We start from the raw sequence: 11948 nt of genomic DNA, 5'->3' as shown, positions 1-11948 counted from the left end.
TTGACGAGTAATGACGTTTATGTTCACAGGCGTAATAAGGTGGTTCTTTAATTAACCGTTTAGAAGTTTAAAAATCACCTTCAGTTTATTTGGTATTTATATGTAAAAAAAAAAAAAAAATTATATAAATAACCATTGCTGTCCCAGATACTGCTGTCATTATTACCATCTCAACAAACAATTAAATATTTCCAAGTTTATTTTCAAGTTTATATTTAGAAATTGGAAGATGGAGCACATTTCTGCCTGTGCAGCAGAGTGACAGTTTGAAGATATGAAATTTGATGAATTTATCATGTTGTGATTTCCATACTTACTAAAGGAAGTGAGTCTGAACTCTAATGTCCTCATATTCAGAATTATGTGTTTCTATGACAACACTATAAACACCATAAACTGTGAACACTTTTTACAAATTAGAATCAAATAATTCCAACATGGCATGAATGCACCTTTAATTATATTTAGGATGTCTACTTTCTACTCAGAGCAGCCCAACTGTCCAGTCCAGATGTGGCCCACTTTTCTTAGATCTGAAAATGCATTTGGGAATCAATACGAATTTGAATGTTCACAAAAAAATCTTTATTTAGTAATCACAAACAGCTAGAAGCTATCATGGAAAATCTTAGGTCAAAAAAGGTGTTTTTTGTTTTGTTTTGTTTTGTTTTTTCATATAACTGCACGCATAAGTGCACTCAGAAATTCAGAAGGGTGGTACGGTACAGAGGAAGGACTGAACCTGTTTTAAGTAAGATGACAGGTTCTCTGAGCTCTGGCCTTTACCACCTCCCTCAGGGGGACAAATGCATCAAATCTTAAGTGTAAAGAACAGTGTAATATTAAAATAAATACGTGAATTGCAGTTCAATTTATAAATTTGATGTTAGCTGGCAAAACTATGTCCTGGCAGCTCTTTATCCTCAATATATAGTCATTTTACATAAATTAGCCTGTGGCTATTTTAACTTTTACATGCCATTTGTAAAGTGCAAAAAATCTTTTAAATTTCCATGCTCACTTGATTAATAGCTAAAGTCAACAAGTTCAAACCAAAAGTGTTCACAGACGCAACACAGAATAGCCATATGGAACCAGAGCTGTGTGGATTACTTACACATTGTAGTCCATTACTGATTACTAATTACATGATAAAAACTGTTGCTGGTAACATAATCTGGGTTATTCATTTTAGGTATTGTCTAAATACTTTTTTAGATTACTTCAAATTTACATCAAACTTGTTTTAAACTTAATATAAAAGGTGCCATATTGCTATAAAAAAAAATCAAAAAAGAGAAAGAAATTGTATTCCATTTTTTTTGATATCAACATCATGCATCAAGTGCATTAAACAGTACATCACACCAGAGTTTCCCAAACTGGGCTTAATGTAAGAACGGCAGTGGGTTTATTAGTTGTTAGAAAACTTATAGTTAATTAAATCATGCAAATGTAAAATAAATAGAATTTAAACACTTGAGCACTAAACATGTAAATGTTTTAATTGTTTGCCTGCATTTCATGCATGTGACCAACCAACATGAGAGAACTGAACATGCTAATATGCTTGTAAAATAATATGAAATATCAAGTTTCTCAGAGATATTTAAAGTATTTTATTTCAAGGGGTTTGCAAAATCACCAGTGTTTAGTAACTTGCATAATTATTTGCTTCATACATGGTCTAATTGCTTGAGAAGTGCCCCCTATATACTCTAATTAGAAGTACATAATTTTTGGAATCTGATTATGTAATCTATATTACATGTTATCAATTACTACCCAGCACTGTATGAAACTATATTATTTATTTGTTTATGAACTTCACAAGTGTGTTTGGTGTTTGTGCAAATTAATTTTACTGAAATTGTAAAATTTTATATATATATATATATATATATATATATATAGATATATTCATTCTTCAGGAAACAATACATTTCAAATGAGTTTTACTTTCAAGATATTTAGAAACGCTGTGCTGTAATGATGCGCCCTCTATAGAGTGTGTAAGAGGACTTTTATTTTGAAATCATTAATATTCTTCTACTGCTCTGGGCGCAAGACTTCTGCCAAAGACACGAGAAAGCACAAGAAAAGCACATTTATGACCCACTGCATTTATATTTAAATCCGTAACTCGCAAGAGCGTTTAACCAAGTTATCTAAGTGTGAGTATATTAATAATGCGTTGATAGTAATGTTGTAAAAACAAATGGACTCATAGGAAATGTCTACTGTTCAGGCATAGCAACAGATCATGTGGAGTCCTGATGAAATATCCAGCTTGTGTTATAATCACTTCAATAAACTGCCTAAAAGAGGAAAGCCAGAGGCGGGCAGAGAGTGGACTCTACTGGCTGCTGTGATTCTGCTGACTGACAGTTCAGAGCAGAAGACAGGTTAGCAACACTGATCAACTAAGATCATCTCATTCACGTGATGATATAAAAACTTCATAATGTCCGCTTTGATCACAGTTCACAAGCAGATTGTGTCTTTGGGGACCGGCACCAAATGCATCGGCCAGTCTGCCATGAGTACGAAGGGTAAATGTAACAATTGCTAAACAATTGCTCAAATTCCAGCCTAAATGTGCAACCCCATATATTTGTCTTATTGTGATGATTTGCAGGTGACATTCTGAATGACAGTCATGCTGAGGTTATTGCTCGGAGGGGATGTGTCAGGTAATTTATTTCATGTGTGACATTGGAATTTCATTGCAGTAGTGATGCATTTACAAACAAAACCCAACTCTGCCTGAGTCCCTGGTTTACAGCCCTGTATAGTTTACACATGCACACTGTAAACACGTGGGCATATTTGATGGATTTGTGTGTTTACCAGTCTGTATTTGTCTATGGATTTCATATTCGTCAAGCGGATGTTATGTCCTGTTACCTGTTCTAGATGGCTGAAGTGTGTAATATCTTGCTCTGAACATTTTACAAATCATTCCTAACATTTGCATTTCTTTATTTCTTTGTTTGTGTAAAATGTTAAGAACATTTCATTGTTCTTACTTTAGTGACATTTTAAATCAATCTTTTTTTAATTAATTTATGTTGTTGCAATTCATTATACAGTTTGTCTTATTATCTCTCAACTAATATAAATATAAAACAAACGTATTTATAAACCAAACATGAATGCATATTTTATTGCATAAAACAATACTTTGAAATCAATAACAATATTCTAATGTGAGTTGTAAACAAACGTCATTTAAAGGGATACTCCATCCCAAAATGAAAATTTTGTCATTAATCACTTACATGTCGTTCCAAACCCTTAAAAGCTTCGTTCATCTTCAGAACACAATTTAAGATGTTTTGGATAAAAACCTGGAGACTGTCCCATAGACTGCCAAATAAATAACAGTGTCAAGGTCCAGGAAAGTATGAAAAGCATCGTTAGAATACTCCATCTGCCATCAGTGATTCAACCGTAACGTTATGAAGCGACGAGTATACTTTTTGTACGCGAATAAAACAAAAATACATGTTTTTTTTTTTTTTTCGTGTATTTACGCTTTGGTTTGAAAGCAAACAGCGCATTGGCACAGCACAACTGACACAGAAGAGCGTAAGCTGCTTGCGTACTGCTCAGATTTGTCAAAATGGCACTACGCTGATTTGGAGAGACACAGAGGAGAGGAATTGTTGAATAAAGTCATTATTTTAGTTTTCTTCGTGCACAAAAAGTATTCTCATCGCTTCACAATGTTATGGTTGAATCACTGATGACAGATGGAGTATTCTGATGATGCTTTTCATACTTTTCTGGACCTTGACACTGTTATTTATTTGGCAGTCTATGAGACAGACACAAGTCTCCCTGTTTTCATCAAAAATATCTTAAATTGTGTTCCGAAGACGAACGGAGCTTTTACGGGTTTGGAACAACATGGGGGTAAGTGATTAATGACAAAATTTTCATTTTGCGGTGGAGTAACCCTTAAAGTCAAAAAAGGATTTAAGAGGAATAACATAATTGAATATTGTTATGTGTTTTCATCCCGATGTTTTTCATCCTCAGGTATCTGACGGAGCAGCTGTACAGGGCCGTAAGCGGCCAGAGCTCTGATGTTTTCTGTCCAGGATCTGAAGAGGGAAAATGGGCAGTTAAACCAGGAGTTTCTTTCCTTTTCTTCACCAGTCAAACACCCTGTGAGTCCAACTACAACTTAAATATTAAATACTGAATATCAGTTAAAAAGGTTCTGTGCTATACGTTTCCAGTCAAACCTTTGTTTACACATTCTCGTTTTTTTAATTCCCATTTTAGAAAAAAATAGTCATCAAGTATTTGAATAAAAAAATTTTTTTAAATCAAAATGATCAGTCAGTACATTTTATTATAGTTGAAGAATTCATATAAATATAAGGGATTAAAAACCATATTTAGTACTGCCCTTCAGACATACAAACAGTCTTTGATAATCAAGGACACATAAGGAACACACCATAACATTGACAACCAAGGGTTGTAAATTCATATGTAAATCTTTTATGTGAAATATCATAATCTAGCAGTACAAAAAGAAAAAAAAAGATCCCTCTTGTTTTTCATTTAAATGATAAACATCTTGCAGTTTCTGTCAGGCGTATGAAAACTGAGTACTTCAAGTAAATATATTAGGTGAAAGAAGTTCTGGCATATATAAAAGTTGTTGTTTTTGATTAAGAGTATATGTTATAATAATGTTTTTCATTTTTTACTTTGCTAATGAATCCTTAGGTGGTGATGCCTCCATATTCTTTACTTGTCAGTAAATACTTTGCTAATGAATCCTTAGGTGGTGATGCCTCCATATTTCCTATGACTGGCAGTCAAGCGCAGCCCTGTGAACCAGTGAATGCAATCCAGAGTGAAGAATCAGAGAGACGAAGCCTGAAACGGCACGCTGACTGTGATTTGGAAGAGACCAGGCAGGGTCCAAGAATGAAGACAAGTGATAACCATTCATCTCACAGAAAATCAGGGAATACCAGTGAGCATGAAGTTATAACAGAAAACAAAGAAAGTAATCCATTAAATGAAGTCTTGCGCTGTCACCTGCCTGACCTCCATCGCACAGGGGCAAAGTGTGTCCCTGACAGCCCAGCCGACCCGCTCCAGCCCGGGTTACTCTATCACAGTGTCGGGGTTCTGCGGCTGAAGCCGGGACGTGGGGAGCGCACACTTTCTCTCTCGTGCAGTGATAAACTGGCCCGATGGGGCGTTCTGGGCTTCCAGGGCGCCCTGTTATATCATTTCCTGCAAGCACCGCTCTATTTCAGAGCTGTGGTGGTTGGAAAGTGTCCATACAGCCATCAGGCAATGCAGAGAGCACTGAAAACACGGTAAGTGGATATATCACACTGACAAACCTCTATGTCTACAGTACCGGCAAAGTTGGTTAAAGAGCTGTGAAATACTGTCATTTTTATGGTCTCTTATGGTTATATTACAAGACAACAGATTTTTTTTTTACTTTGGCCATAACTTTGAGGGGACATAATTATATTCTTTCCATGAATTATATTAGTGATCAATATATATATATAAAATGCATAGCAATAAATGGGTACACCCCCTCTAAAACTTAACAAATTCAGCAATTACTCTTTACTTAGAAGACATGTTAGGGTTCTTTGGAGATGAAATGTTCCAACAAGCCTGCTTGATCAATTACCAAAGAAGAATGCCGAAATTATTCAGCAAAATAAGATTTTCTTATCAAAGGGATACAATTGTGTGTTGCAAAAATGAGTACACCCTCCTGAAAGTTACTGTTGAACCAAATAGTATATTGAATCATACTCAGATTTGATGCTGACAGCAGTGCAACCACTTGGGAGAGAACTGCCATGTGACTTATTTCTCAGCATACAAGAGGAATACCAAATTATTATTTCAGTGTGAAAATATAGCAGCAGTAGCACCGAAATTCAAAAACAATGGACTTGTGACAAGGCTCCTGAAATAATCAAGCAAGTTTTCATTTAGTGATAAGTTAATTTTTGCTAGAAAAAGAGCAGGAGAAATAATAAGTGTCTCAGAGCCTGCAAAAGCTATGAAAAGAGTGACACTTTATCTCACAGAGTGTGTCGCAGCCTGCAGAAGTGACATGCATGCTTGTTGTCATCACTAGAATTACCTACTGTAGCAAAGCACAATAAACTCATTTAACATCTTCCAAGGCCCATATTTGCAAAATAGAGACTTCTGGGAATCCATAATCTAGTCTCAAGAGACCAAGTCAATCATTTCGGATCCAAAAGCATCCAAAATGTTCTGGTGTTGCTAGAGGAGGATTACAGTGAGAAGTGCTTGGTCCCCACAGTGACGTTCAGTGTAAAGCTTTTATATAGGGATGAATGAGGGCTGAAGGTGTGCTTTATCAATGCTGGCATGAATTCACACACTACTGTGTGATGCAATGCAAAAACTTGAAACAGAAGATGCTACCCCCCCCCCCCAATTCCCTGCATTACTGGGCATTTTTTTCAGAATGACAATGAAGATTCATTCTGAAGAATTCATTCATGAAGAATTCATTCTCCCGTGGTGAAAATCCTTCAGTGGACATGTATTTGACTCAATCTTAACGCTCTTGAGCAGCTGTGAGGGATTCTGTAGAGAAGAGCTGAGCAAAACTCCCCATTAAAGACCAGAGCATTTAAGGAGGTCATCCAGGAGTTCATTCAGTGCCAAGAAGGGTCAGAGCAGTATACTTATAGTTCTGGAGGACATACTAAGTACTAGAATATTATACATTTTTTAAATTAGATCTAGGGTGTACTCATTTCTGCAATCCTTCATTTAAACAAAATTGGCAAATTTACTTTATATTACAGAAAATACTGGCATATATTTTGTTGTTTTGGGTGTACTCATTTATGCTGTGCTTTGTGTGTATATATATCTTTCCATGAATTATATTAGTGATCATTAAGAAAATACATCTTTTATATTTATTCAGAGGGGGAGTACTCATTTATGCTGTGCTTTGTGTATATATATATATATATATAATTATATATACTGGATGTATGTATTGTGTTTGGACACATATTATACATATTTAAATGAGAGTTTCCTGCACACTGCTCAAATAACACTTGTGCTGTAATAGCTGTGTGTTTGGTCAAGTTTCAGTCTACTAGACATACAGGATACAGGTTTGTCTGTAAATGCTTAACCAGAGATTTCTCTGTGTTTTTTGGAAGGCTATCATGCTTAAACTGGATTTTTGTCTCAGTTCAGGTGTTGTGGTTTTACAGATTGATGTCAGCTTGATCTTTTTCCAGATTTAATTTTTTTCCAGTTTTTTTTTTAATGCTCACCAGTGACCACTTTTATTAGGAGTCACTGCCCAAAAGCCAGAAATGACCTTACAAACACACTATTTCATAGTGCAATATGTTTTCCACATGCATGAGTTCCAGAGGGTTTTGAATTGTAATTGGGTTCATTTTGTTTTTCTTGCCAAAATTCAGATTTTTTTTTTTTAGAACAAAATTGCTGTTTCTTATATGTTGCTAAATTTTGTATTATATTTTTTTCTTTGTAGTGTTTATTTAGCAATAGTATATTACTTTTGTACATTTATATATTATAAATATATAAATGGACTTATGAATGATTTAATTACAGATGTCTCTATTTATCAAGTTGAGATAGAAGAAAGTATTTTAGCTTAAATAACTCAAACATTGTATGCACAAAAAAATTGTTTGTCATGACTTATCAAAAACAAAAAAACAAAAAAAAAACAGATAACAGGTAAAGAGGAAGGCTAGGGCATAAAAAACAAATTCAATGTTAAATTGTTCCATTAAAATAAACCTCACCTCTCATCTCTCACAGATGCTCTGACGTGAGGGATCTGCCGTCAGGTTTCTCTGCACACGATCCAGAGATTCTGCAGTCTGGTCTGGAATTTCCTCACAACCACACACACACCGAATCCAAACACACACACACACAGGGCAGAATATCTCCCTGCGGGGCAGGTGAGCACACAGACATATTCATTCATATAGGGATTTATTTTTGTGCTTGAGCAACTCCTCAAAATGAGTTTGAGTCTGTTTTCAACTTGCATCCTGTCTGTACCAGACACAAGTGGCACATTACGTCAAAAGCAAATAGAAACTGTGATGAATGCGTCAGTGGACACACCTGCTGTAGACAAGATTTCTATCAACGTGTAATTACCAAACATTAATCTTAAATCTAAAGTAAAGACACAATCCCACAGCAGACCACACACCTACAGTAACACCATGTCTACACTGGACAGGTGACGTGTTTCCCCTGTGTGTTCTTTGCTTTTGGCGTAAGGTGACGTCCGGTGTTTCAGCTGCTGATGTTTGATGCGCTTTCCTTCAGATGTGTCATATAGGGCTGTGTTTGGCAGGCTGTGATAAGCCCAACAGTTCATAAATAAATGTGTATATGGATGATTTCTTAATTAGTGGTACGTTTCTATCCCCTTTGATGAAAAAAGAAGAGCTGACAGTTTGAAAATCAGAAATGTAATAACTTTTTAACATCATGATTTATTAATTCATAAATAATACCCTTTTTATTTTAGGAGTTTTATTTTAGGAAGTTAACATCACCCTGGTTCCCTTAACAGAAACCCAGTGGGATTTTTCCACAAAGACTTCTTCCTGAGTGTTTGAGTTAGGATAGTTTGCAAGAGCACGATTATAAACACATCGTGGCTGTTAAAGCGACTAGTGAGTAATTTGAGTTAATGTCACCGACAACCTCTGTAGTACCATTTAAAAAAAAATTTTTCAGCCGCCTTTTTTTAAGAGAAGTAATATATGTTTTTTAAAAAAAAGCACGATTCAAGGTCAAAAAAGTGCCCATAACTGAAGTATCGACCTGCATACAGAGGTGGTATGATTCAAATTGACAATCAATATCATATATTGTCTTCATATTGCATAGTAATGTCTAGTTTATTTGTTCTGGTAATGATCAGATGTTTTCTCCAGCTGACATACGTTATGAATATCCCTACAGCCATCAGCTGGTGTGCCGTTTCCCAGCAGCCTCTAGATGTCACTGCAAACGGTTATAAACAGGGAGTGACTAAAAAAGCTCTGGGCACATCGCAAGCAAGGTGATCAAATTATTGGCATTCTGAGGATATATATATGATATATATATATATATATATATATATATATATATATACTTTATATATATATATATATATATATATATATATATATATACATAACACACATACAGAATGAAGCCTGGTTATTGTTACTTTGTGAGTTGACTGTCATCACAAAACACATAAGCAGCAATGAGCACATGCTTATCATGTTTCATATTTCTCCATGTGCAGATCTTTAATCAGTAAAGTGGAGCTCTTTCATTCATTTCTGAAACTGGTGGCAGCAACTGAAGACTCCCGGCTTCCAGAGTCCCTCCGGTGAGTGCTTTAAAATAGAGGAGACCTGCAATAGTTTACTCTAGTAAACATTTCTCAGTTTTTAAATTTCATCCTGTTTCCTTACGTTACCTTGCACTCTAAGATGAGAACTTGATAAATGACACTAATTTGCAACAATGTCGTTATTCAGCTCAAGTCAGTTTAGTGTTGATTCAATTCATAAATTGATAAAACAGTTATTGAACTGAATCGAAAAAATAGTGTTGGCTCCAAAAAGCTTCTGAACAAGAAAAAACAATTGAAGACAAATGACCCAAAGAAAATTAATCAGCGTAATTAATTAATTGTAAAATGCATAACATTTAAAACATTCCCAACCTGATATTATGGACAGTACGCTTGTCTTAATAGATGCCTTGTGGTGTTTTTAGTCCCCAAAGCTTATCCTACAGTTATTACTAAAGTATGATGACATTTTAGATTGGATGACAAAAATGAACCTCACATACAAACCACTCTAGAGAAAATATGCTTGGACAAAAGAATAAGTGCATGTGTGAAATTAGACTCTTGACTCATAGGTAATCAAATATAGAGCTGTTTGCCATGTCAACTAGTCCCAGCTTCTCAATAAATGGATATTTACATAAATCCCGATCTTGGTAATCAGATTCATTGGTCTGTTTGGTTTTGGACTACTGAATCATGGTGTAAAAAGACACAGATTTTTGTAAATTTGTGTTATGTCAAATAAGACGTGTTTTATTCTGGTAAAGCAGCACGATTATTGAACAGTAGATCTTTGTTAGTTGGTAACCTGTCCTAAGGGAACAGTGTTCTTCTGTTCTTGTCTCACTGAAATGATCCTGCCCAGCGTTCAGCTCTAGTTACACCCTCACAGACTCACACAAGAGCAAATAACAATGATCCATCTACAGAGATCCCACAACACAGGCATCTATATGCACTCCAGTGCAAAAATAATCCATCAGCCTACATCTGCTTTCACAATCTCATTAGCAAAGGATTTCTGCATTATTTCGACACTTTACTGTGTGACTGATGACTGGATTTCCAGATGACTTGCAGCATTAGGCCCCAGAAAGCAAACACTTCTACTTTTGTGTGTTGTTGTGCTGTAAAATGTGAAGTAGCTAGTATTAACATCTTTTTCTAAGGTGAATAATCTACGCCCGCCCCAATACTTGTGGTCTTGCCTATTTAAATGTGTTCACATGTTACTAAAACCCCACAGCAATCCTAATACATTTTAGAATGGTGTTACAACTAAATGTATCCTACAAATCATCATCTTCAGGCCTGCAGCCCAGTTTCCTGAGCAAAGTAGCATATTTTTGTCAAAAGAATGACAAGGAAAATATTTAAACCTAAAACTAAAATTCACTAACCATAGAAAAGGTGTAACACAGACAAGTGGAAGGACTTCAAGTGTAAATATTGGGAAAGGTGGAGCCAATGTTTGAAGAGAATCTCGCAAAGCAAAAGCAAAAAAACACAGGTTGGAAATAACAAAGCAGTTTTTGCGTAGTTTCCACAACTCTGCACGTAGAGTCCGAACAACGGGACAGGATGGTTGCAATACGTTTGCAAACTTGTGTAGAGTACAGTATATTTCTAGCGCTAGATTGTGTTTGAAGCGGAAACGTGATGCCATGCATGCCTGTCCTTAAAGTCACGCTGACCACTGACCGCTCTTGCACGCTTCCTGCAGTGTGCAGGTGTTGTTTGTGTATCTGTTGTGTCTGATCAATGTGTTTGTTTCTTCTCTGTGCTTGCTGATGGAAAAGATTTGAAGACGTACTGGGACTACAAGCAAGCTGCAGGGGCGTATCAGCAGGCCTGGACACAGCTGCGTCTGCAGGCCTTCCCGCTGTGGCCCCGCAGCCCACGAGAACTGCTGCTGTTTTCCTAGTGGACTGGATTTTTATCATATCAGTGTCCTGAACGGATTGCATGAATTAAAGCTGTATCTTGTACTAAAGGCTCCAGCAGAGTTCACATAAATAAATGGGGAAAATGTGAAAAGAACCTGCACACTGTTCTTTTCCATGCAACAAAATCATATATTGACCAGGGGCTATAAACCAAAAATGGCTATATGTCTATTGTGCTACATTCCAAGTAATACAGTAGGTTTGTGTGAGAAACATCTGAGCTGAAATTTAAGTCATTATTGACAAGATTTTCCACTGCCGTAGCTCTCAAATCTCAATGACATCATTGATGCCAAACACCACTGGTTTTCAAATGTCTCATCACCAACCAAGTTTGAATGTGCTTCGACAGAGGGGAAGATTTTCAGTGAAAAGCTATTGTATAAAGACTCAGTGTTTTTATACTGAAAGCCCCTGGTCATTATTTGCAAAGAGTAACAGGCGAGTTTTCAGTATCAGGTGAACTTTGCCTTAAAGCTTACACTGCCACTCTTTAGTGTATATGTTCTGGTCCATGAGGTTTCTGTTTATATTTTTTAAAAGAAATATGTTTTTCCAAACCTATATGACTTATGTCAAGT

General features: G+C 35.9%; 1 protein-coding gene across 1 annotated transcript; it reads left to right on the top strand.

Annotated features, from left to right (window-relative positions):
• The first annotated feature begins 2014 nt into the window (after positions 1–2014).
• On the top strand, positions 2015–11883 carry adat1 (adenosine deaminase tRNA specific 1). The gene is made up of 10 exons (XM_042715806.1): positions 2015–2174; positions 2249–2405; positions 2484–2552; positions 2639–2693; positions 4045–4175; positions 4805–5351; positions 7861–8006; positions 9031–9130; positions 9365–9451; positions 11213–11883. The coding sequence occupies exons 2-10, from the start codon at positions 2264–2266 to the stop codon at positions 11343–11345; spliced, it is 1410 nt and encodes a 469-aa protein (XP_042571740.1). The 5' UTR covers positions 2015–2174; positions 2249–2263; the 3' UTR covers positions 11346–11883.
• Positions 11884–11948: the final 65 nt, after the last annotated feature.

Source organism: Cyprinus carpio, chromosome A25, assembly GCF_018340385.1.
Source record: "Cyprinus carpio isolate SPL01 chromosome A25, ASM1834038v1, whole genome shotgun sequence".
Classification (NCBI taxonomy): Eukaryota; Metazoa; Chordata; class Actinopteri; order Cypriniformes; family Cyprinidae; genus Cyprinus; species Cyprinus carpio.
Note: the sequence above shows the minus strand (reverse complement) of the source record. Positions and strands in the feature narration are given on the sequence as shown.

What these genes read in the sequence shown, in the direction of transcription:
- adat1 (XM_042715806.1), top strand. Translation starts at nt 2,264, where the DNA reads ATGTGGAGTCCTGATGAAATATCCAGCTTGTGTTATAATCACTTCAAT. An exon ending in GTCTGCCATGAGTACGAAGG is followed by an intron (nt 2,553 to 2,638) that starts GTAAATGTAACA and finishes GATGATTTGCAG; the next exon opens with GTGACATTCTGAATGACAGT. An exon ending in CGGCTTCCAGAGTCCCTCCG is followed by an intron (nt 9,452 to 11,212) that starts GTGAGTGCTTTA and finishes TGTGCTTGCTGA; the next exon opens with TGGAAAAGATTTGAAGACGT.